Raw genomic sequence first — 27,366 nt, 5'->3', positions numbered from 1 at the left:
ATGTCGCTGTGACAGTTAGAGGCATAACGAGCGTTTTGGGGTAACAAAGGTTACCATAGTAATTCTGCCACTCTTTGTTTAGTGAGCGCGAGCCTTATAACATTTACATTCACAACGCAGTTAAGTATGTATATCAAAATACCTGTAGTTAGATTAAGAAAATTATTAGGGAGGACTTTATATCAGTAATTTATGTGTTAAAGTTCGTTAAGATTTAGTCTTCAGTGTTTAGTAGCAGTTACGCTGAATGGCGCGTCTCAACAATTTGAAACATGTCGAAAAGAGTGTTGCTTTTTGAATGATTTTAAGCTTTAATTAACGGACTTTGCAATGAGTGAGTGAGTGAGTGAGTGAGTAAAATTGTCCATAAACCACATCATATGTAGCTGCTGTAAAAAAAAAATGAATAGGCCCTTGGTTTAAAGAGCAGAGCCGTGAAGGGGCGGAACTGAACTGAGCGCTGCTGCTGCTGACAGCGGCTCTCTCTACACCGACTGCACTCTGATCGAGGAGAAACACGCCGACATCGATCATGCGGGAAATCACGAATTTGCCTTTCCAAATATCCGAGTAAGTACCAAAGGTCTGTGATGCGTTTTGAAATTGGAGCTTTATCTTTATAGGAGCTTCCCAAATGATTCCGTGTTTCCCTGTACAGCCTGTCCATGTTCCATGACGCTAGCTACACGGCTAACTAGCCGAAGGGAGGAAAGATTGACGTAGTTGGCTTTTATTTTACAGGAAATGCATTCTTGGCTAGAAAGAACCCTACATCAAATAGGGCTTGATATTAATTTGCTCTCTTGCTAGTGTTTTTGTGATTGTAATGCGTGCAGAAATGCAGTACATGTATTGCATTCATTCGTAAATAAAACATGAAGGGGTGTTTAATTTTATTTACATGCGTAAAGTCATTTATGCAAATCGTATGACCGATAAAATGTAGAAATTATGAAATAATCTACATCCAGCGTTGTATAGACAGTGCGAGGTTTGGAAAGCTCTCGCGCTCTGCCTCTGATTGGCGGCAATGTTTGGCTTATCATTCTGGATTTTGTCCTTTTATGTGCGTGTTCTCGTGCTGGAGTGATTGTGTGCGATCACTTCTCTGAAACTGATACGTGTTGCGGTTGCTTGCCCAACAGAACTGACTGGTTGTTTCCGATCGGCCTATGTAATGGGCCCTAGTAGAATGGAGGTTTATTATTACGTAATGGCTGGTAGGCAGCGCGAGCGTCATGAATAGGTGATCATATCCTATCACAGAGAGGGGAGGTCTGTTTTTAAAGAGAAATATCCAGCACTTGCTCATTTTTTCCTCACATACAGTATTACTTTTGATCTACCGCCGTTTGATATTGTCGCTAACATTTACACAGACTCTCAAGAGTTGTTTGCTTGGTTGGCTTAACCTACGAGAACAGTAAGCAGATTGTGTTATGGATGGTAAGCTGAATGCTCTTTTACTCTGTGTTGTCAGTATCGTAAACATTGTCAATAAGCACGATAACGTAAGATAAAGTAGATAATGCTAACGTTAGACTTTGTTTCTGTTAATTTCTAACTAGTTGGTCGATACAAACTTTGGTTCAGTAAATGCAGATCTGTACTATATTATCCACTACTGTATTAGACTATTCTGTTTTTTAAGTGTTGTGTCTCGAGATTACTCGCATAAAACACTGAATAGCTTTGTGTTCGTCAAGAAGATACACGCTTGCTGTTGCGGGTGTGCTGTATGTAGGAATGTGTTTTTGACATTGTGTTTGTAAACAGTGCGTGTAGCCTTATTATTTATTAGAAATAGAATATTAATGAATTCACTTCTGGAAGTGTGCGCTGATCAGTCCATGAGTGCTACAACATCACTGAATATACATAATATTACACATACATGTAATATAAACGTGAAACAAAGGTTGTGGTTCTTAGATAATGACAGTGTGCGTCACATTCTGACTGAGAATGAGTAATTTATTGTTAAGTACCAAAATATGCGAATTTATATAATGTGTGTATGTGTATATATATATTATTATTATTAGTCATTTTCCCGCGACGGACAGAGCTTTTGAAGCGGCCATGTGTTGTGCTCGAAGCCTCGTTGTTGTCAGCACGTGTTTGGCTGATCCAGTGTTTCCTGAGAACTCTCGCGCTCTTCCCAACCAGGGATCAGATAATGCTGCGCGTGAACACCCCGCGCTCGTGATGTAGTCAAAAATACGAAATCAGCAGAAATTAGTCACTTAATCTGTTTATTTAATAATAAAAAACCCTCTTTGATCAGAAATTATAATTGTAAAAGATTGCTGTATAGATTTGATCTATAATAAAACATTTATGAGTCTATTCTATCAAATACATAGGTTAGACATGAGTTGTCAGAACATTTTAAAAGGAGTTCCTAATGAAAAATGCCATGAATCACTTGGTTATCTTTTGTCTGTGACTCCTGGCTGGTTCTTCTGGCACCGCAATTACGATCCGTTATAGATTTGTTTAAATGAGGGAATCATAATTCCAGCCACGCTGGCTGTTCTTGCCCCTGCTGTTTAAAATTCACTCATGTCAAGGTCAGTGTACATTTAGCCTCGTCTTGGACAAGGAGAGAGGGGAAATTGTCCATGTTTTTCATAGGAGGCAGGTGATGAGGCGCTGCCATCTGTTCCTTTGATCAAGCTTCTCCATTTAGTAAGAGGGTTTTAGAGGTCAAAAAAAGCTGTTTATCTTCAATGCCCCTTAACCTCTTCCAAAGTTTCACCCTTACCCCCTCCTCTTGCTGTTTGTGAAAATGATTGCGTATTTACGGATCAATTCATTGCACTGTTGTCTTACAACAGGGTATGAGCCATTGCACCATCCCTGAGCGTCGGCAGAAGCCTGAGAAGGACGCAAGGGTGTGCACTTTGTTCTAAGAACAAGCAAGTGGATATCCAGACATCGGAGAGCGACAAGCAACGACGTGAATTATGTCTTACTATAACCGAGAACTGGTGGTATTTTTTATTAAATATAAACTCTCACAGAGGAACTACCCCTGCAACCACATTGGACTTACAGAAGACACAAATCGGACTGATGGGGCTGAAGAGAATGGTGAGGGGGCGGCAGGAACGACGACCCTTGTTAACGGCTCCATGAACAGAACCCCACCTCGATCCCCTGCTTCATCCCCACAGCATCAGACAAACGGGACTGGGGGTCTGGACGCGGTGAAGGAGGCGCTCCGTGATTCTGCCAACGAGTTTGAGCTGCGTTATTCCCGAGCGTTCAACGACCTCTCCTCACAGCTCCACATCACACCCGCCACAGCATACCAGAGCTTCGAGAGCGTGATGGATGAGGTGTTCCGCGACGGCGTCAACTGGGGCCGCATCGTGGGACTCTTTGCCTTCGGAGGGGCTCTGTGCGTCGAGTGTGTGGAGAAGGAGATGAGCCCACTAGTGGGACGCATTGCAGAATGGATGACCGTCTACCTGGACAACCACATTCAGCCCTGGATCCAGAGCCAAGGAGGATGGGTGAGTGGAAAATGACTTTCATTTCTCTCCTGCCTTGTTAGCTTTCTTCAGTTTAATCACAAACAGCCTTTGTTAACCTGTTTAGGTTTATGATTGGTCTCAAATGATTTATGCCTCAACTTATCCGGTTTGATCAGAAGATAGCCTATCTGTTAATTGGATTTAAACCTCCCTTAGCCAACCTTGATGTAAAAAAGTCTCTTTAACGGACTCAACTTTACACCCAAAAATGAAAATTCTGTCCAAACGCAAGACTTTGGGTAATCTTCGCAACACAACACAAATTCAAATATTTTTAATGAAACCAAGATTTCTGTCCCTCTGCTTAAAGTCCAGCTCCAAGAAGGTCATAAAAGCATCATAAAATGAATCTATATGAATAAAGCAGCATAAATTAAGTCTTGCGAAGAGATATGATTAATATTGGGGTATCACTTCAAGACTTCTGTAGCCATTTGTGATTCAAATACTTTTAAAAGACTTTAATAGTCCAGGAAATGTGGATGTTATTGATGAAAGAGTGCGTTTTGCATTGCCAAATCAGCTGCTTCCCTTGGGTCCAGACGGGGGCTGTTTTTAGCGCCTGCCTTCTCTTGGGCCTGGGTGGGGATGCTCTAACTCTGCGGAGGGGAAAGGAATGGGAGATAAGGTAGCAGAGCCACAACCACTGGTCAGCTGATTATTGATCTCCGTAGTCTTATTTCCCAAAATAAGAGTCAAGAAGTCAAGAGTCAAGAGCGTGTGGGAGATGAGAGATATGGTTGAGAATGGAGGGGGATGCACTGATAGGTCATTGTTTTTGTTTTCCTTTCATATTTTTTGTCTTTTTATTGTTTTCACTTTTCTCTCCATGTTTTTTCCCCGTCGGTCAGCTGTCCAGTAGATGAAAGGCAGGAATGAGTAAAGTCATGTGAAAACCCTTTGTGCTGGTTCTCTTCTTTATGTATGCTGGATGAGTGGCAGGTAATGGAGAGGTCCTGGCCAAGTCAGCCTTTTCTCTTTGTGATCAGGGCTGTGATGTGATTGGCTGGTTGGGGGGGGGAGATGTGGAAGTGGATTGTAAAGGTCATTTTTTTAACACAGCTGGTTTATTGGATGGTGCAGAGAACAGACTCTCTGATTGGCAGGTTGGTTTTGTCAATGTTGTTTATTCTACTTTAGACGCTTATTTTCATTTGCCAATGTGTCATTTTACAAAATCTTGTTTTGTCTGCGACGTGAAATTTTTTTTTTCTTCCCTTGACATTCATCTTTGCTATCTTGTGATGTCTTGATTGCACAAAAAAATCTGGAACTGTGTAGAAAACATAAGTCAACACGTCATTATCTAAATTTGGATCTTGAATCTCTCATCATGTGATCACAGGAATGAGAACATTATGAAACACAACAAACAGTCCTTAAAGATTGAGCAATTAAAAAGAGTTTTAAACATGTTTTCTGAGCTCTGCCATTGGTCGGATAAACAGTCTTCAGTCCATTTTATCTTTTTTATTTGTACGTTTTTTAACTTCTAAAGTAACTGACAACTTCTGACAAATAAAATTCAGTTAATATTTCATTCAATTTTATGGACTAACAGGTCATCTAATTTTTGTCTACAAAAATAACATTTTAGTTGCCAGTGCATAAATAAACCAAATATTCAGACATTTTATTTATTAATCTAAAAATTTTACAACAACATTTGAAAACTTTGTTGTTGTTAACCTAGATTTTTCTTTTTTAAAAACATGAATGCATTGTTACCACTGATCTATAGATCAGTGATTGTTACTATCTTGCATATTTTTGTCAGCACTCAGCAGTATGTATTAATTAAAATAGTTTAATTATTGTCATGATGCACATTTTTGTTTTACCTGCGTTCTCAAAATAAATGACTTTTTTTTGTTATGTTAATGAGATTAATACTGCCCGGCTAGAAACTTTAAAGCTACACTGTGTAGGATTTTCTCCCATCTAGCGGTGAACTGAATTTTACTTTCTAGCCCCTCCCATTCCGAGGGCGTTTTAACCACTACGGTGGTCGTATTTTTTCAAATCTGCCGGCAGTCGCGAGTAGGGCTGTCACTTTTGTGAAAAAATCCTGTTCGATTTTTGAGACATAAGTGTTCATTGAATCGATTGTAAAATCGATTTTCCATGTCTAAAGACGTTTCCATTTTAAACGCAAAATATGGGCAAATCCACGGACAACGAACAGGCATTAGGACGAACGTAAAGAGGGCGCTTGAGACGCGCACAAGTCTGCAATATTTCTGATGATTTATTGGCGTAAAGTTTCGTACACAGTGACAAACAGGAGTGCAATATTCTCGAAAAACAATAAGCAGAGTGGACTGCCATAGCATAAATGAAAAACATTACCTCAGTCTTCAACATGGCTGTGTTTACGATTAGAAATGTCAAACAAATTTCGCCTACGTAGGCGATTGTAGACGCGTAGCCTGAATCTGTATCTGTATGTATGAGACTGTCTGCATACCGGCAGAATTCACAGTTTTGTAGTAAAAAGAGACGCATTATGCAGAAAGATAATTTGCTGTTATGCGTGTTTGTCAGAGCCTGCAGTTGCTGTATGACGTGCATTCGCTGCGGGCGTATCGTGAAGAGCTGGACGCGCTCAGAGAAAAGATTCCCTATTTTCGTTTTCGAAACTTGCGTTGGTTGGTCCAATCGATTGTGCAATCGATTTTCGAACGTAAAGTGACAGCCCTAGTCGCGAGTAATCTCCCCCTCGCATTCGTCAAAACGCGAAAGGCGAAGCTTGAATTTCCAGGTATGTCCCTCTTTGGCTAATGTATTTTCAAGATGGAGGCGCAACATGGCTGCCGCCATTCGAGCGACTCGCTCGTATGTATTCTAAATGGCAGATTCTACGCTTATGAGAATACTTGATTAGTTGGTAGAAGTAATTACACATTAATGAGCACATACCATTTTGAAAGAACAAAGTGTTTTTTGCTAAGAATCGACTTAAAAAATTACACAGTGTAGCTTTAAGAAGATCTTTGCATCTATGCCATTTTAGACGCCACCCTGTGGACTGTTTAGGACGAGGGAAGTGTCGTGCGATTTATTATGCTGAGTTCGAGAGTTGATTTTGAATGGCACTACAGTGGGTTAATGAATGAAGTTTTGAGGTTTCACATCCTGAGGTTTTGCACCCAGCTGCAGTTTTGGTTCATCTTGAGCAGAAATTGTAAAAGCGTTCTCTTTATGTCACTTCCTCAATGGGAAGGAAAATGAGGTCTGCGTGTCATACAAAAGGCAGACGTGCACGTGTTACATGAATGTAGGCCGCCTTTCTGCAGACTCCCACTCAACCCTCTTCATCTCGGTTGCATTCGGCATCAATTTCAGTTCGGTTGTCTTGCGGATGCTCGGTCTCAATCAGGCCAATGTAGTTCATCTGTGTGCTGTGGCGGTGGGGGGCACGCATAAGTACACATGCACGCTCGATTTCACGCTCGAACAGAATAGACTCTCTCTCTAGTGAGCATTTACCACACATCGAAGCGTTGCGGTGGCGGTGGGTTCTTATGCTATTTATTCATCTCAGTTTCTGCTTTGTAGTGAGATAGCAGCTCTCACGAAACCCAAAGGGTACCATCGGTGCCGTCCTATGTGGTAGGACATCCCCTCGGTGCGGGAAGAAGCTGGGAATGCCCATTTCAAGTTTAGTTCTCACTCAAACATTTCTCGCATATTCAGGATTTTTTTTTGTGCGTGTGTTTCTCCCCTCCCACATGCAGGCACATTTTCAACCACCTTTTGATCTCATTCTCTTTGCCTACGCAGAGTTTCGCAGTGTCTGGCAGCTGTATGATGCAGGTGTATGGCAGTAACTACATGTCAGGCTGTGTTATTACTGGGTCTCTCTCCTGCTTTGGGGAGATCTGCTCATATACTGTAATAACGCCCAGAGGTGTGGCCGCACCAGGTCTATTTCCTTCTGTATGTTCACCATGATGGTTTGGTGAGTGGTGGTAAAGATCGTTGGACAGAAAATTGTGATTGGGAATAAACTGAGTAAAGTTGACATATACAGAAAGGACATGGAGGCATATAGATGAGAATTCTGAAGAGTTCAGTTTCTATTCCTGTTCCTTATACTACTAACCAAAAACAAAATGTGTATCTAAATACATGTTGTGTATAACCAGTTGGTAACTACACTGAAGTCTCACAGTTAGTTAAAAGCTGTATGTGTTTAATTTACTAAAAAGAACAGACTCGGAGCAGTAGTGTTATTAACTAAAACAATTTAAAAATCCTTTTCATTAATTGAAATTAAACAAATATTAAATGGAAAAACTTAGACTTAAATTAAATAAATAAATAAAAATCACAAATGTTTCCTTGGCAACTGACTGAAATTAAATAAGTTGAAGATCTAAAATTACTAAAACTGAAGTAAAAATGAATTAAAGCTAAATAAAAACAAAGTAATAAATGACAAAAGCACAAACAAAATAATTAAAAACTTAAACTAAAATTTAAAATAAATAAAATAAAAGCTAATTCAAAATATTTAATAAAACACTGCATTAGAGTCAACTCCATAAATCAAGGAATTGGATTAGTTGCGCACTGTATGCTATTGATTCACTAAAATTAACCTGTCATTTGTTCTGTAATCGCTCTAAATTTGTCACACTATCTGTTTCGTGTCATACATTCAGAAGCGTTGTTGTGGTACCTCTGAATAAATAGTGTAGGGAGAGTATTTTAGTGCAGAGTTCTGTCTGCATCTGGAGAAGAATGCATTGGCAAGTCATTCGGTTCTGATATTTAAAAAAAAAAAAAAGTCCTATTCTACAGAGGGACGTGGAAAGAGGATTGACTGACGTAAATGAGTCTAGTCTAGTTGCCACTAGTGGAGTCCTTTGCCTGAGGGGGTGGGGATATTACCAATTAGGCTTGAATTATATGTGAATGTGCTCAGGGTAACTGCCTTTGTTCAGATAGGCTAGCCTAGTACAGGATAAATTATTTGTAGTCGATGAGAGTTGAGGGCAAAATAACGATACAGCGGGGGAGGGGGAGGGGGGTCCATACCTTTTCAATCTTATTACACCTGCTTTGTTCATTATTGCTGTTTTAGTGTGTGTGTGTGTGTGTGTGTGTGTGTTGCAGTAGTCCCTCAGAAACCCTCATTAGCGTCCAGCAAAGGTTCCTTCACTATCAATCTGCACCTAACTATAACAGTGACTTCCAAACACAACGAATCATTAATCACAAACTTCACACACACACACTTAGCAGTAAAGCGCTCATGCATGCTGATAAACAATGGTCCGCCTTTATCACGTTTTAATCACTGTCACCACAACAGAAGTCTTTGTGTGACGTAGAGCTATTACCGGGGGTTTCATCAAACGTATACGCGTGCAAATACAAACATGCTCACACCGTACACACACACCCTCGTCCCATTGTCTATCATGTTTGCACAAGGAACACCCACGGGACCACCCCTTACTCCCCATCCTCCATCACTTTTACTTTTTCTCCCGCCTCCAGCTTGTGTCCTTCCTTTCTTTCGATTCTCTGTTTCTTTCTTTCTTTTGGTCGCTCTCCCCCGCCTTTCCCTCGGTCTCACGTGGTCGGACGTGTTGCAGATCAGACATGCAACAACATGCCAGCGTCACCGCGGATAGTGTCCCCGTTCACCCCTTTATTCGGTCTCGTTCGTTCTTCGTCCATCCGTCCGTCCATCATCCCTCCACCTTACTGGTCATCTCTATTGATTTGGCAGGCGCAAAGACCATGCGTGTTTGTGGCACGCCTCCCGCAATCATTCGTCAAGCTTCGATACATCAGCACCACCCACTCTGCGCCTGTGTCTGTCGCATGTCAGACTATACATCTGCTTTTGTGCTCCTTGGTCAATTGTGTCTGAGTTTGTGATCAAACACATCACATCTAAAATGCAATATGTGCATTATTTTTCCATTTCATGCATGTTTACACGCATGTGCCTCTCATTTGTGCAATTATTTGAAGGTATAGCACACGCTGAGCATGTGATTATCTTAAACAATGGAGTTGCGGGTGAACACACACACACATGCACGCCTGCAGAGGCCAGGTGAGGAGCTTGGCTGTAAACACACAGTGATAACAGCAGTGGAGACTGTTATCCAGATTTGATGTTGTCCTCTATAGACACTAAGAGACATCATTTATACCCTAGTCAGTTAGTGCTTTAAGATAATGTTTGTGGTATTTGCTGCTTTTGTCAGTGGCGCCTCATGTTGCTATCTTCAAGGTTGTAGTTCACCCCTGACCTTTTGGTTCAGATTTATGCGTCACCAGCATTTGAAATGTTTTCTTATTATATTTCACAGGGCAATTCCATTTTTGCAGAACATGCACATGTCTTTATGTGTGTGCTTGGTTTTATGTGTGGCTGACTGAGTGAAAATGGCAGTAAACAGATGGTGGGATTCAGTCTGTTCCAGAAGCCTTGTCACCAGCAAAAGAGAAAAAGAGGGAGGAGAGAGAATGAGAAAAGGACTTATGCTATGGTAGTGCACTCCTCTTATGTCACAGGCAGGGGGAGAGGGTGGGGGGTTCTGGCCTCACCTTCAAGGAAGGTTGGGCTGTTCCATTCTGCCAGGGTCACGGGGGGAGATGGAGCATCCCATACGGAATGTTTGGAGAGGGAGAGGGAAGGATTGTTTTGGCCATGTAGCTAATAGTAGAGGCAAAATTATGTCAAATCTTTAGAGATTTTAAAGAGGTTGTTCACCAAATTAATTGTTTCCAAACATTTGACTTCTGTGAAACATAAAAGGACATGAACTCCAAACAATTGTATGGAAAAAAGAAGCATCAACATTTTTCAAAAATGTTCTTCTTTTGCTCCATGGAGTAAAGAAAGATAGTTTGAAACAATAAGAGTGAGTAAATGACGGGATTTTCATTTTTGGGTAAACTGTCTGTTTAAATTCATGAAAATGCATAAGTGCATGTGCACAACTAAAGCACATTTGAGCCAATTATCGGTCTTGTCACTAGTTTTTCTCTCACCTAAGTGTTTGTGAATACACCTAGTGTATTTTTAGCAAAGTTTCCCCCACATTCTTGTTCTTTTATGTTTTTGTGACACTGCCAGTGTTTATTTACATGTGTTCAATTCCAGTGGAATTAGCTTCTTAACTGCAGCTCCTCTTAGCTAATTAAAAATCTTAACAACACACACTTCTCTGTGTGTTGGTCAATCGTGTGGAAGAGCGACCTGCACCTTTTAAGCCCGGTTCTCCTAATGCACTTTAGCCAAGATTAGCCAGCATCATCGAACCGCACTGCAATTAGCCTCTAATAACACAAATAACGGCCAACCTTTTAGTGGCTCTGTCGCCATTCCACTGAGCAGTGGACCACATTAAGCTCCTTGTTCATCTGACAGAATTATGACTTTTAAAAAGCAACTGTGTTGTATGTTTTTGTAATGGGTCGAATCGTCTGCCCCTCCACTTTAGCTCATAATGTACTGCTCTGAACAGCCTCTAGCTAGACAGAGCGCAGGGTCCAAATGTGTGAATCATATAGTAGACTATTTAAGGAGGAAGAGGACGACGACTCAGAAATATATGTGGATGGAAGAAATTTTAATTTGTTATTAAAGTCATATGCTTATTGCTTACATAAAATATTTATTCAGTCATTCAGCATGCCATATTTGAAAATGATGTCTTTAGTGGAAATCACGCAAAATAATAGGTCTTGTTATTGACAGATTTCACAAATCAGTTCAATCTCAATTCACAAGCTCTTGATTCGATTTCAATTCATTTAGATATGTCAGGTACAGTACATTTACATTTTTCAAGAGATCTCAATCTTTGATCTCTTAATGCTGTAAACTATACAGGGAACCCTGTCAGTTGATACATATAATATTAAAGGTTAAAATTAACAGAGTCTGAATTGAGCACTAGATATCAGCACTAGATATAATAAATATACATGTATAAATTCAAATCGCACTCGGTGCTGCTGCTTGAACTGTGGTGGCTACAGCGATCTGTCACGTCGCATTAAAAGAGCGGCAAAACAACATTAATTGTTTGAATTTTGTGATAAAATTGACAGAATTTGAAAGCTAAGACATTTGTTTAATATTAAAAGTTACAAGTGATGTTTTGTTCACGCGTCAACTGAAAACGGCAGATTTAAAAATCGATATTACAACAAATTGAAGATTGATTAAAATCAATTAACCGACATCAGTCAGTATAGTATGATTACACTTGAGTTTGTATTAGCATGTCTGTAGTTTTGAGATGAAGTCATGAATAGATGGAGTCATTTGAGTAATGAGATCACCACAGTGCTTCAGAGATGTCTCAGGTAGGACTGAAAGAGAACTCAGAATGAAAGCTCAGTCTGAGTGTGTGACGCCAGGCTGATAGCAGATTAGGAGTTGGGGGAGCTAGAGCTCAGATCATCTTCTCGCCTGTGCCGTTCTGGACATAGCATGACTGTTGCTCTGCTCTGACTGAACTGGCTTATGCTGGAAAATCAGGTCATGAGCAATTCCCCCCCCTCCCTCTCTCGCTCTCGCTCTCACTTTCTCGCTCTCTCATTTATTTATCCTCTGTTTTATATTCTGTCCATCTCTTTCTCTCTGTCTTCAGTAAAGCCTCTCTCTTTCTATTCAGCTTTTTCTCATTCTTATATAGCTTCTAGTTGAGATCAGATTATCATCATCAGTAGGATTAGGCACAGTTGTGAATAACGGCCATGACGATGGAGTCACAGGGATTCAAAGTTACTGAAAGTGTGTTGATATCATCTCTGATTGCCATCAGTCATGTTGTTTTTTTTCTAGGTTCCACCTTGTTCACCACCTAAGATTTTGCAGAAATGTATCTATTCTGCTCCATTAACATCACCAAATGGAATTGCAAAAATAATGACAATTTTTAACAGGACAATTTTAACAAACTCTCCTTTCGTCTGCCAGTCTCAAGACCAAATCATTTTTGTCCAATCATTGAATTCAGTCCGAATGCAATGATACGTGCAGACTCTGCTGTGTGCGTTCATAAGTTTTGAAGGAGGCGTGGCTTTGCCTACCCTACCTTTGAAACAACAGCAAAAAATACTTGTATTGTCACACAAAGGTTACATAATCAAGTGCAATTATTCAACCACAATCACAAACAATAGTCGAGATCCATGTTTGGATTTATTACAGTTCATCATTGAGAAGGTTGGATCGCAGATTTTGTTGCAGCAAACAGCCCGAGCGCCTCGTGACAGAACAGAGAATGATACTTTCATTTAAGCAAAATATCTCAATGGAGATCGCTAAACTCCAGCCTATTTATTTTTGTCTGTGTTTTCTGATCATCACTTCTGCAGTGTAGAGAGCAAATGCACATGGCTGCCAGAATGCAAATATGAAATAAAACAGAAAAGTTCTGATTTGGGGATTTAAAATCTTGACATCTGGTAACCGCAAGCATAAAAGTAATGAAAGATAACTACATGAAAGATTGAAAGCATGAAAGATAACAACATTTCAGTCTCGTCTTTTTTCGTCAACGATCTTGCATGTTGATATACTCAAATGATATAGTCAAAATTCAATGACATTGGTGTCGTCTCGTCATCGTCTCATCTTAGTCATGGGGGGAAAAAGGTCATTAACGACCATTTTTCGTCATGCATTTTGTTTACGAAATTAACACTACCACAGTGTTTACTTTTTAAGGAAATCATCCAACAAATGGAATTGACCAAGATGGTGCAGCGTTTGTGATTTGAAAATCATGACTATATCTTGGCACCACACCATTCATGTACTTGCATGCTCTGTTTCAGGCTGGTGTGCCATCCAATATGCATAAGTCTTACAGTCTGTTTCCTGACAAATATCCCCAGAGGCCGTGTCTGCCTGTAAGCGCCGGTTTAGGTCAGAGACGGGTAAATCTGGCTGCACGTGTGTCCAAGAACATGCGTGAATGCTTTGGTCTGTATGTATGTGGACGTATGTGGTCTGTGTGTGTCCCAGCTCAGTGGGATTTGCTTGACAGAATGGGAGCTGATGTCTCCCCGATGAGATACGGAACAGATTGGAGTCTGAGCCCCACTCTCCTGACTCATTAATCTTCTCTTTAATTCATTTACGGTACGCACAAACATGGCCACATTGCCAGGCGGGTACAAAGGACACCTGCCACAGGCAGATCCTCCAGATATATGACCTAAAATAAAACGGGGAGGTGTATTGCTCAAATTACTTTACATGCTGTGATCTGATTGGATGTTCTGTGATCTAAATTTAATTTGGGCTGAGGGTTTAGTGGAGTCTGTTTTGCTGCTCTAATTGTCAGCAAAATTTCAGGCGCAGGGTTTTAAACCAGTTTAATGTATCAGGTGTCCTCACACTAAATTATTACATAATGAAACGCTAATGTTTCTGGACAAAGACTGATGTAATTAGGAAAATTGGATGTAGGAGAATAGATAATAAAGTCTGTACATGCTAAGAACAGTTAGTACGGTTAATGTGAATGAAGCAATAGAGTTGCATGAAACATCATCTGTCCAGGCCAGTGTTGCTGTGGTTTTAAGGTGAATGTACTTTCTGTGCTTGGGAAACTGATATTTGGTTTTCATCAAGGGTGCTGGTTCCTGTATTTGGATTAATTAACAAATGGTGAACAGTTAGAGAACCTTTCCATTGATTTCCTTCTGTTTTGCCAGACTATAGTTGGTATTTTTATCTATTTATTTGTTTATTGGTCAATATTGGATATTTCATTTGGGTTGGCTTTTACTGTCTTTTATCTAAAATCACCAATCATTTACATATGTCATCTATCATTTACTGTCAACATAAACATTAACTGTCATCTAAGACCACTGTTAAATGTAATTGTTAGGAACTGAATAACCATTTTCCATACTGTAGCCTACATTTAGAATATGATGCCTAAATTCACTTGTAGCATTTAAAGCAATTGATTTTTGTTTATAATCATTCTTTATATATATATATATATATATATATATATATATATATATATATATATATATATATATATATATATATATATATATATATATATATATATATATATATTCAGACAAAATAGTATAGAATTTTAATATTAACCATAACATGAAAATAATTATTTATTTGTTTTATAATATTTGTATTTAATATTTGTGGGGTTGTAATATTCTTGGGGTTGTTTGAACTTAAAAATGAATGTGGCAGGCTGAGGCAGTTCATATTTGGTTGTCTGTCAGTAAACAACTCAACATTTAGCATTGCATTCCTTGTTTCACATTCAGGGCTCCAGACTAACTTTTTTTATTAGGAGCGCTGTAGCCCCTGACTTAAAATTTTAGGAGCGCAAGCAGAAAATTTAGGGGCACACCTTAAATCACCTTGCAATGCAATTATTCACATTCTCCCCCAAAATAACTGTATTACTGATAAATGCTTTAATAATAAATAGCCTTAACGTACAGAAATGACAATGTGCAGTTTTATTTTAAGTTCACAGGGCTCCAGTCTATCATTTGAGGGCAGCAGCACTAAGTTCTACAGAAAGTATTTGGTAGCACTGTGGGATGACAAAGCACTTAGCTTAATTTGAGGTGTATAGATAAAGTTAACTTTAATTATTATCATTCATAATGTCTTAATATTAATTCAAAAGCAAAATGAGTGACAAAATAGATATTAGGGAGTGAAAATAGCCAGTAAGCGTATAGTAGTAATTAGTAATTTAATCTTTATCTTTTTTTTTTTAAATAAGTGTGAGTTTTCCTACTTCTTGAAACTTTTAGTTTTATAAATAGGTACAATATTTAAAGGTGCATTGCGCAAGTCTCTGAGTTTTTGCATAATTATGCCCCATCTGGCGACAAGCGAAACTGCAACACTGCAACTGAACGCGCATGACGTCACACCCAGTCTCAAATTCCGACCCAAATCCCTCTTATTTATTTTACTGTACAGGATTATAGAGGCAATCGCAGTGATCAGAGAAGGGCTCATTCAGCCCATCAGGCAATTGTTTAAGCATGTATGGGTTTGAAAAACTGGTATTTTTAACATGAAATGTTGCGCAATGCACCTTTAAAGGATGAACAAAAAATGTTTTGGTCAACACATTAAAAATAACATTTAAATATGATAATATAGTTTTGAAGTGCTGGAAAAATATGTGTAGGCTACTGTTATAACCACAGTATACCATAGTTACAGTTAGTGTTACTACAATAAATCCAAGGTGAATGTTGCTGATCTGTGGACCTAAAGCCTTCTATAACTTGTTCGCTCATTGCACATGTTTCTCCTGGTTTCCACGTCAGCGCTGTTTGATCTGATATGGTTTATAACAGAGAATTCTGCGTCAAATCTGAATGTTTCTCACTGGATCTCGCAGCAATGTTATTAATTCTGTCGCAAACTCAATGGATTTCTTCACTGGCTCTCCACGATGTAACTGTTTTGCGCGATCGGCCCGCGACTGGCGAGAGGAGCTCTGCGCTGTCTATTATTGGTTCAAACTATTAAACGGTCTGTGAAGCAGAATGAGTAGCGCAGTCTTTTTCCACTTTCATTTTGTTTTTATTTATTAACATGTCACGGCATACTCTATGCTTGAGGCTGAGATTGAGTGTTTAAACCGCGAAGTGCCTGCACTGTCTGCAAACTTCGTTTTCCCCGCAGTTCTGGGGTAGCGACTGCAACATTCGCAGCTCATGGAGTTCATCTACTTACAGTACCTCAACCTGCTGAATTCTCGTAGCCAGTCTTTGCGAAAATAGTGGGTTCAGGCCTTTATCACCTTACAAACCTCTGACTCTGAATCATCATCATCCGACTGTGTCTGTCCGTGACATTGATATTTGTCTCCGTCTCCTTCCCACGGACGTTTACGCGCGCTCGATTATCTCTAGGACCCTCCTCCTCCACACATTAGCCAGTTACAGTGGCCATTCCCTATTCTTCTCACACTCATTGGCCTGCCACACATTCCAGATTCATAGACGCCCCCCTTCCACGTTTAACGTGAAAAAATAAAAAAATAAATTACTGGTCGCACATGTGCGACTGGGTGTAAAATTCAGTCGCACACTCTCAAATTTTGGTCGCAAAATGCGACCATTTGGTCGCAGTCTGGAGCCCTGACATTATACATTAGGCAACACAATTCAGGATAATTCAGATAATTCAAAATTCAACAGGTGAAAAGCAGTGCTAACATCCTTTCAAAATTTCAAGTGCAAAAAAAAAATATATATATCTTAACCCAGGATACGAGGCCTGAGTGGCCTGAACAAGGTTGACTGTCTTTCAATCATTTTATTGAGATTTAAGGGACCATTAAGGAGAGGATGCAGAATGTGCTACTCTTAACTGTGAACCACTAAAACCACATCTCATAAACCAGAGAGAGACAGCTCTCTATAAAAGGTGAGAGACTGTCTAGAATAAATGTTTGCCTGGCCTGTAGGTGTGGGCTGATGTCATTGACATTTAAATGGTAAATACCAGGCTGACATCAGAAATCCCATTTGCTGTGAAGCATCTGCCTCCCTCTTAGGGGCTGTTTACACCTGGCCACTTCATGCATTTCTCAGATCGGATAGCTATCTGATTTATCAAAACGATTCTATTTACACCTGGTCACATAAATGTGTTTTTGCGAAACGGATTTAAATCCTATCTTCAATTCCCGCGCTATATATGCAGATTTAATGGAGTGCCCGTCACCGAAAGCAACAGATATGAGCTGCATTTTATTGATCATCAGCTAAAATTTCAAAATCAAAGACCGCAATAAGAGAGAGCGGCAACAGCCCTGGTAAGATCATTTCATTTTTTAAGTATTTACTTTTAATGATGATGATTGTGTGTTAAGTGTTACAACTTACTTTCACTTTGATTTGCCATAGTTTGCACGTTGGCTTAATGAATAGATGCTCAGCTTCTCATCTGCGGTGATGCGTGTTCCAGTAGCGTCGTCATATCTGGCTATAACATTACATATAACCTATAAAACGCTCTCATACGTTTATTTTTTTAGCATTTTTGGGAGGAGTACAATTTACATATGTGGTTTCAACAACCAGATGCATTTACACTTGTCCAGTTTTGTCTGGAATGCGGCCCAGACCACCTCCTGAAGTGGTGTGAGCGATTGGATTCAAATCCGTCTCGAATGCGTTTCGGAGGGCATTTACACCTGGTCTTTTCACGATCGGATGGCTATCCGATCTGAGAAAACGCATGAAGTGGCCAGGTGTAAACAGCCCCTTAGGGTAAGTGAGATCACATTGTCATCATGAACCAAAGAGATGATGACCATCAATTTGATCAGACTCAGAGATAAAGTAACTGTGGCAAATACAGTCTTTGACCCTCTTGTTGTTTCTTTCTTTGCACTGAAAAATGTTGCAACGTGATTTCACCTTCCAAAAAAATTGACATCCGGTTTGTTTTGCAACATTTGTGTAATTTTCAAATTCACCGTGACTGTTACATGCCTTGTGATGGTTTAACTGGGTTTGTCTTGCTTCTGTCCTTTTTTTGTTGTTTTTGTTTGTCTTTTCTTTTTTCTTTCTTTCTCACTCTCTCCACCATCCCTTTAATCAAGGACTGGACATTTCTGGTTTCAGCTTGAAGTCTGAATGACTCAGCAGAGATTGAGTGAGAAACAGCAAGGCCAGTTCTTGACGCCACACAGTTGGAATTCATTTCCCCCCCCCTCCTCTAAAGCACGTTTCAAATCAGCTGATTTCCACACAGGAATGAGGGTGTTCAGCATTCCTCAGCGATTTGTTAGGAAATCCTGCCCTTCCGGTCTGTCTGTAATTGTTCTTCTCTGTGCTGGTGTTTCTTTCTGCACGAAGTAAACTTTCTGGCTTCCAGTATGAATGACACCGACATTGCATGTGTTTATAGTGGTAAACACCATTTATTTTAAATGCCAAGCTATAACTTGGCATTTAACAAACTTTTTTTAAGTGAAAGTGAAACTGAAACTGCTCGCGTACCTCTCATTCGGCATGAAGCGTTTTCATGAATGTGTAGTCGCAGTGTAACATTTGGGTAGCTAAATTTATTATGTAAAGAAGGCTTTGTACTTCTCTCGTCTCCCAATATCCACTCAAAATACTGTAGCTTCCTTCAAATACACAAAAAAAAAGTGTTTGAAAAAACACCACAGCATGCTCCCGCTGACCGACACAGCCTACATACTGTACAACAGACAAATTAAATAGAGTAACCGAGTAACTATTCTGTTTAGTTGTCTCATAAGAGGCTGCGATGTCATGTTAAGTTAGCGATGTGAGGAGAACTGATATGTTGGGTGTACGCATGAGGCGCCAGTGCGATCGCTTGGCTTATATCAGTGCAAACATCTTAAAATACTCCTTCAGATAAGAGTAAGGCATCATTCAAAATGGTAAAGAATGTATTTTTATTTGTGCACCTTCAAAATAACAGCAAACCGTTGTACTTTTGTAAAATAAAGAAAACCAACAAAATGCGCTTTCCGTCTCTGTGAACTTCTTTCTGAAGCACATAACAAATTAACCAAACCTCAGCAGAGATTACTGCCTACTTGTCACACAGACAAGAAAATATATCTATAGAAACCTTGAAGTGCCTACTTTTAAGTGTCTACGCTTTGCTTATTTGATGTTAAATGCATTATATAAGTCATTTTGGAATATAAATCGTATTTCACAGACCTCCTGGCAACAGGACCCTCGGGGGTCCGCAGACCCCGCTTTGAAAACCACTGCTTTTTATAACGGCTAAGTCACACCTTTCAGTCAATGGTGTTTTGGATTTACTCTATAATTTACTGGAGTTTATTTACTTGTTCATTCTTATTAACTGGACTAGCCTGCAAAATAGTTTTTTAGTGTGATTTAAAAGATGCATTTATGATACCATTGTTGTCAGATTTGACACACATTTTAAAAGTAGCTTGACATTTTTGGAGATTTCGGTAATTCACTGAAATAGGTGTATTACAAGTACAGCTGCTATTACCTACATAGATTATAGCTTCCTGGGTACTTGCTATAATGAGACTTGCGTCAATAAGCAACCATTCAGAACATCCAGCATAGAGGCTTGCATGGGCATTTTATGTACAATATGTTGCTCTCATTGTTTCTCAAATGAGACTCATTGGTCAACCAAGTGAGAAAAGGCTAAAACATAAGTATTGATAAGAAACTAGCTCCTGTACATACACACCATGCTCTGTTTTGAATAAAACGTGTTGTTCTAAGTGTGTGTATCATCAATCATCTGGCTAAAAACCGGACAAGCTATTCTGGAAAGCAAGTCACTGGTTTCACAAATGCCATGGTGAGGGTTAAGGGGTCAGGATGGTGTAACAGTGGAGAAACCCAGTGCTCTGACTCAACCGAACCAAACTGAACTCTCTGTACGATCCTCTCATAACTTCCCAAACACACACACACTACTCTCTCTCACACATACAAATTGCCCATCTTTAACAGGATGAGGTTGGATGTACTTGATGTAATACACTGTCAACAGAGTAGCTCAGTAGTCTGTATTATAACTGTAGTAACAGTGGTAAGGATGAATTTGTGTTTCTGTGGTCCGCCTCTGTTCATCTGTGCCAGCTTTTATACCCCTCCAGTAACTCCTTCACCCACCGTGCTCCTTTTAAGTTCAGAATCAGCCCCTTTCTTGGCCTCTATTTGGATTTTAGCCTATGCTAACTAACAAACGTAGGCACCTTGCACCTGGTTTCACTCTGTCCTGTAGGGCCAGGTTTGTATGTGCTCTTTGTTTAGATAGGGTTGTGGAAAACGCCTGGCAGTCCCCGCTGCCTAGCAGCCGGTGTCTCTTGGGAGCATTCGCACAACCTCAGCACTGTTTGGAGCCAGTACAAGTCAGGTTTTCTTGACAGATTGTGTTTGTGTACAAATGCTTTTCACTCAGTCACACCTATAGTGAATCAGTGTGAGTTTTGGAGTGGATCTTTTAAGGTGTAGTTGCAAGATATACAAAGAGTCACATTAGTTAATGAACTCATAATGAGTCATAATGAGTCATAAATGCTGTCATGATGGTCAGGCATATTACAGAGTTGTTAGAGACATGTTAGGGCATGTGCTGTACCTGGCTTGGTGGGGATGGGATTAATAAGCCCCTACATTGTTCACCCAAAAATGAAAATTCAGTTAGTCATTCTCATGTTGTTCCAAACCCATAAGATTTTCATCCATTTTTGAGAAACTAAGATATTTTTAATGAATCCTGAGAGATTTCTGTCCCTCCGTTGGAAGCCCATGCAACCAAAACTTAAATAAATCCATATGAATCTAATCCAAATTATTAGCAGATTAAGCCATGTATGTCATGTAAGTCTTTTCAGAAAATGGATTAAACAGCTTGATTCATGTGAATTTCTTGTATGATCTATTTTATTAACTTTTTGGTGTGTCAAAGTTTTGGGTGAATGGATTTTCAATTAAGGGACAGAAATCTCTCAGGTTTCATTAAAAATATATTCATTTGTGTTTCAAAACTGAAAAAGTCTTACGTGTTTGGAATGACATGAGGATAAGAAACTGATGACATAATTTTAATTTTGGGTGAACAATCCTTTTAATATAATAATAATAATGTTAAACATTGGGAAGATCTGAACTTCACTTTTGATGGAAGCATCAGAAATAACCCTGCTGCCTGGTGAAATAGAAACTAAGAAACTGACAAATTGTTGTTGCCTGTTGTTCAGTGATTAGGACAATACAAAGATGATTATGGAATTAGTTTGAACATGATAGAGATACATTTAATTGCTTAATGCTTACTCATGCAATATCTAATTGGAACACAGGCTTATTAGTAGTTTTCTAAAGCAAGCATCACTATTGCTTATTCTTGGATATTTAGACAAAGCCCTGTGATATTTCATCTGATGATTAGTTAAAGCTTATTATGCATGACAGATATTTTGCTTACTCACTCCAGCATGAAAGATGTCTGCTCAAAAGGTTAAGACACACCTCCATATGTGCCCCTCCTGGATTCGCCCATCACGTATAGCCTGTGCTTGTACATGATTGCACATAGCCTACAGTGTTTTAGCCTAGGCTATGCGTTGCACCATAATCTTACTGCCAACAAGCTTGCCTTAACATGTCTTAGATTTATGATTTGGACTGTAATCAAAGAGCCACATTCTTGTCATACCAGTGTACATTGTTCCTACCTTGTTCTCGCAGTTTCTCACACTGATACTCTCTAACATGTGTGCATTAGGCTTGGCTCTGCTGCCAAGTCATACTGTTAGCATTCCTGCAGGGGTTACTCATGTACCTGTTAAAGTATGATGCAAATTCCTCTGCCGTCTGATTGTATTGACTGTAGCACGCCTTCTGTTCATCATTCATGATCAGGTCGGCATGGGTCATGTTTAAACTACCCAAGGTTGACAAAGGTGTGCCTGAGGAAGTGCATGATAGAAATTATATTTACTCAAGTCACTGTGCGGTGAAACGGTAGTTTGCTTTTATGGTTAATTGTTCTAGTAGGATATTGAACTCTCTGTAGGATGTACAGTACTGTGTTGGATTGTGTGTGTGTGTGTGTGTGTGTTTTATGTGGTGTTTGCTCAATTCGCGCATCACTATCCTATTGGAGGGGTTGCTTGACACTCGTTCCGCACTGTTTATGCTACTGATAGGAATCATACATCCAATTGTGTGATTTGTTGAGAAGTATTACTTTTCTAAGCACTCGGGCCATGAGTAGTTAACTATATTAATAATTATAATCAAATATTATTATTATTTTTGTTGTTGTATATCATAGATTTGAGCATACGGTGTTTTTGAGGTGGTTTTTAGGTATCTGTGTTAACCGTAAGTGAAAGTGAGTTACAGTCTTGACTTGTGATGTCATGTGCTGCGTCACTGGTTGTGATAACCCCTCTGCTCTGGAACTGCATGTCTGTTATCAGCTTCTGCCACTCCCATCACCCCTCCTTCACACTTACGATATCATTTCCTATGAAATTGATCTTGTTCCTGTGCACACTATGTGACTGACATCACTTTGACTACAATGTCACACATTTCATATCCAAAACAAGCCTATTTGACACTGTCTATTACTTCCTTCTTATTAATCTCCCTTTCATCCTCTTTGTCAGTTAAAACAATGTACCTGTCAACAAATTTGACAACTCCTCCTGCATTGTCCTTCTGACAGACACCCATTTGACCTCTCCTAGCTGCTCCTTTTTTATATGTGTAATGTTTCAGCTTTAGCAATCCTTCTCAATTCATATGAAACATGACATATTGCTTTTGTAGCTAGCTAGCACGGATGAGTATTAATATGCAGAAAAGTGGTCACAAAGTATTGGAGCTGTGGCCTAGTGGTAAACATGTTCTCAACACAACTAAACTGCTGTGCAACACATATGGGTATTTTTTTAAGTAGGCCTAAATCTTAATTCCTATAATTATGTTAGCCTTTAAATGTATAAATATACAAAGTTTTTATATATATATATATAATGCACTAAAAAGGCTAAAAAATATATGCTTAAAATACTAAATACCAAATTAAATAAATTGTCATACAACTTCATCCTGCTACATGCTATGACATTCAGTTTTGTTTCACTGTAAAGAGAAACCCAGTTCTGTTGTGACTGATAAATGTTGCCACAGTGCACGTGTTAAGTGTCGGATGGTTTTACCCAGTCCTCCACATTCTTCTTCCCATATTTTCAAGCTTGTGTAGATAACTAGGGCAAAGGGAAAGACTGGAGGATGACATCAGTCTTCTTGAGTGGAAAACAGGGGTGGGCGTCTGAGGGGTGTGTGTGTGTGTGTGTGTGTGTGTGTGTGTGTGTGTGTGTGTGTGTGTGTGTGTGTGTGTGTGTGTGTGTGTGTGTGTGTGTGTGTGTGTGTGTGTGTGTGTGTGTGTGTGTGTGTGTGTGTGTGTGTGTGTGTGTGTGTGTGTGTGTGTGTGTGTGTGTGTGTGTGTTGTAATCGACTGCATACACTGAATTATTTTTGGCTTGATCACTGCATTGCTGTTATACCGCTGACAAAAATGTCAGAGAAACAAATCGTATTGATCCTGAATCTACACTGAAGATCCAATTGAAAAACTGCAGAGAAGAAAAAAACATTTCTGTCCTCAGAAATTGTCGGGGTGGTATGAACTCATGCATGTTTATGAGTCATATTTGCTTTTTACTGCAGTGCTCTGGTTGAGTTATTTCAGCCTCCATGTGCAGTTGGTGAGCTCTACTTTTGTGTGTGTTCCCTGAGGAAACGGGTTATGTTATAAAACCTGAAATCCCCTCTCAGCTTTTCAAATAAAATTGGGGTTGCTACAGAATAGAGAAATGAGGTTAGTGAAGTCCTAGAAACAGGCATGGTAAATCTCGCCCCCTGGTGGTCATTGCATGAACACATTATTGCACACACAAACTTGTCACAGGAAGGGTGGGATTAATGAAAGGCCTGATGGGAAGGGACACTTGAAGGAGTTCAGTGGTTGGCTGGAATGAGCTTGTCAGTTAGTATCTGAAGTGTAATTATTGGGTGGTTGATCATGGTAATATTTTCCTCTGATTTATGAATATCTAGTGACAATTGACCTTTTTCACATTTCCGGATTTCTCAGAAGCGGAAGTCAATTAGATTTTACCCCAAAATCTAAATATTCTGCCAATTTCAGTCATTAATAACATAATAGAGTACATGTGTGGATATTTGCATAGATTCGCTGTTGTAGAAACAAATCTGATTATATTCTCTGTGTGTTTTGTGCAGGAGCGATTCGCGGAGATCTTTGGAAAAGATGCAGCAGCAGAGAGCAGAAAGTCACAAGAAAGCTTCAAGAAGTGGTTGCTGGCGGGAATGACCTTGCTCACAGGTGTCGTGGTCGGGTCACTCATTGCACAGAAACGCCTGTGAGGATCAGAATTACTGAAGATCCAAATACACCTACTGCTTCATTTAGACCTCCAGCTGAAATGAAGGAACTTCAAAAATACTTGTTTTGGATTTATTTGTTTCCCTTTTATTGCCAAGAAATGTCATGTTTACATCCCCCGTCCCACCGTGTACTGTTGACTGAGTGGAGTGCATCTGTGATGTCACGTCACGTCACATGACCCAGACTGCATGAGGGTGCTTTGGTTTTAGCTGACTTGGAAAAGGCAAAGCCACGTATCCTTACACCATGTTCAACGAAATGAGAAAAATGACTAAAACAGTCAAGAGAAAAAAGTTTGTCTGTAATTTCTTTTTTTTTTTTCATCTCTATCATTAATCTTTTAAGTATCCTTATTATTCTCTCATTTTCAAAGAGACTTGCAAAACTGACAAGGATACAAAAATTTTATCTTTAAATCTAATTTAAGCTCATTTGTAATTCTTGAGTTAACCGAATGATAAAGAAGTTGAATCTGAACTGAATTTGAAGTATTCAGCCGGTAAATCAGCACTGACATTTCTGAGGAGCGTTATTCCTGTCTGGAGTGCCAGATATTATCTCGAGAGCAGAGGCATCTCACTACACTTGAGCGCCTGCTTCCTCTGCAATCTCTCTCCATTATAGAAAAATGTGGAGAACAGATAAAATATGTCTGTGAGTGTTTTTATGTTGTTGTTTTCCCATTATTGTTCTGTTTCTTTTCACATGTGGATTTGATGAGCGTTAACTGTGTGACTACCTGCATGGGCAGGTTTGAAATCCTTTAAAGCATCTAAATTGTGTGAGGGACCAACAGTTATGAGACGGCCAACAGTTTGAGAAAAAGTTATGTATGTTTGGTGCCGTTTGATTTATTAAACCTTATTAAACCTAAGTTTCAGCTTCAGATGTGGTATCACGTATAACTCTTTATAACTTTGAGATTGTTGTAACTAGAGCTAGAAGAGACACGGATACACGGAGTGCGTAGATAACTCTTGTTGTATCCGTGAATACACTTAACTGTGTTTTATACACAGAAAATGTAACACTTTTAAGCTGAAAGTAATTAGATTAAACCATATTGCCACAAGAGTGCTTGGTGTCTTGTATGGTCTTTGGAATGAGGATGCAACCAGTTCTGGGAATACTGGCCTAGCATTTGTAACAAGCTAATAGTCATTGAGTTTTTGTTTTATTTGGAATCTGAGGTATGAAATGATATATGCAGTGGCTTTTTCAGTAAAGCAAAAGTTAGTTTGACACTTGCAGCACATTTAAATGTACAGAGCCAAGCTAAAATGCTAATCTCAATTCTGGTCTTTTAGCATTCACATTTCCCAGTGTAAATGTTATTTCCACAGATATTAGAGCATTCATAGATTTGTTGAGTTGGGTCTTACTGTGTAATGGTCCACAATGTTTTGAACCCTGGCTGATAGACATATATTGGGTCAGATAACATCATGGTGCTGCCGTGGAAAAACAAACAAAAAATATAGTATTTGACTAAACTCATTGTTTTAAACTGTTAAAGAGTACATTTTATGCTTCATCGTTTTTTTTATAGTTTTTTTTTTATTATTTATTTATTGTAATTCATGTTTTCAAAAGCAAACCTTAGAAATAGTTGGGATAAATCTCTCAAATCTTCTCCGCCGTCTCACAGCTCCTGATTCCTGTCGAATCTCATTTTAAACGCTTTCCTGTCAGAGACGTTAAGCGCGAGTGTCACCCCGCGCGCGCACCTGCTGCTTTACACTCGGCTCGTGTCACACTCGTTTAAGCTCTCGGAGATGAGGAGAAATGATCTTTAGGCTTCAAACCATTAGTTATTCAAACAGGACGTCAACTTGAATATTCATCACCTTTTTTCGACTAGCAATGATTGACGAGCGGGGTAATTCAAACAGAAGTGATGAAAGCAGTGGTGGTACAGGTGTGTTTCCAGCCTTCAACCCCGCTTTGAGATCACGTGGGAAAGCCGAGATCGTTTTGTGCGTCAATCAAAAGATAAGTTACCAATCCTAAACGTCACGTCTTCTGAGAGCTAACCTAGAAAAGAGATGTCTGCCGTAGGTCTCCGCGGGAAGATAACATAAAGCAGGTATGAGAAAAGATTTATTCTTCCCGATTTACTCCCAGAGGAACTAAATGAAATTTCCCTCAGCTCGAGGGATTCGTTTTAAAATCAACAAACTTTTTTTCTTTCTTTTTTTTGTCAACGATTGATCAGTGCTCATTAATCCAAAGAGGGAATAATGGTCTTTTGCTAATTATTCAATCCTTCTCTTTTAATAAACACAGCTTTTCTGAAATGGCCAATTGCTTTATTGTTTACAATAACTCAATGACGATAATGTACAATAGACTAAGGCTGCATTCGAAAATTGTTACAATCTGAATTTGCTATTATGTTGACTTAAAGTAAATAAAGTTAGAAATGTAAAGGTTGTATATGGCAACATTAGATCCGGTAAGCCACCTTTAAACTCCAAAGTTGCGAGTGAACTGTTTAAATAACGATGTAAACATTTATAGTTGACGAGTCTTAGCAGATTGAAATTGCCGAGATTTACACCTTTTGCTGCTCTATAGACACTGATTTCACAGAATACATTCCGTGTTATGAAATTTGCTGCTTGCATGCTTAGTCTATGTTTGTTTGTCTGTCGTGTGTGTGTGTGTGTGTGTGTGGGGGGGGGGGGGGGGGGGGGGGGGGGGTTACGGAGTTTGACAGTATGCTTAAGAGTGAAATGTACCAGCATTGGCACGACACTATGTAAACTAGTTAACTTAAATAACAATTAGACTAGCTCATCATAGATTAGTAAAAATATTTAAGGCGTTTGTTGA

At 39.3% G+C, this 27,366-nt stretch overlaps 1 protein-coding gene across 2 annotated transcripts; it reads left to right on the top strand.

Moving 5' to 3' along the window:
* The first annotated feature begins 10 nt into the window (after window positions 1-10).
* On the top strand, window positions 11-25,605 carry bcl2l1 (BCL2 like 1). Of its 2 annotated transcripts, none has more exons than XM_081387107.1 (3): window positions 11-570; window positions 2,841-3,521; window positions 24,366-25,605. In XM_081387107.1, the coding sequence occupies exons 2-3, from the start codon at window positions 2,970-2,972 to the stop codon at window positions 24,507-24,509; spliced, it is 696 nt and encodes a 231-aa protein (XP_081243233.1). In that variant the 5' UTR covers window positions 11-570; window positions 2,841-2,969; the 3' UTR covers window positions 24,510-25,605. The 2 variants fall into 2 exon arrangements, with proteins under 2 accessions (XP_081243233.1, XP_081243234.1); XM_081387108.1 differs by lacking the exon at window positions 11-570 and adding an exon at window positions 1,057-1,446.
* The last annotated feature ends 1,761 nt before the right edge of the window (window positions 25,606-27,366 follow it).

Source organism: Scardinius erythrophthalmus, assembly GCF_964197995.2.
Source record: "Scardinius erythrophthalmus genome assembly, chromosome: 15".
Classification (NCBI taxonomy): domain Eukaryota; kingdom Metazoa; phylum Chordata; class Actinopteri; order Cypriniformes; family Leuciscidae; genus Scardinius; species Scardinius erythrophthalmus.
The sequence above is the reverse complement of the archived record's forward strand: the minus strand, read 5'-3'. Positions and strand labels throughout refer to the sequence as shown.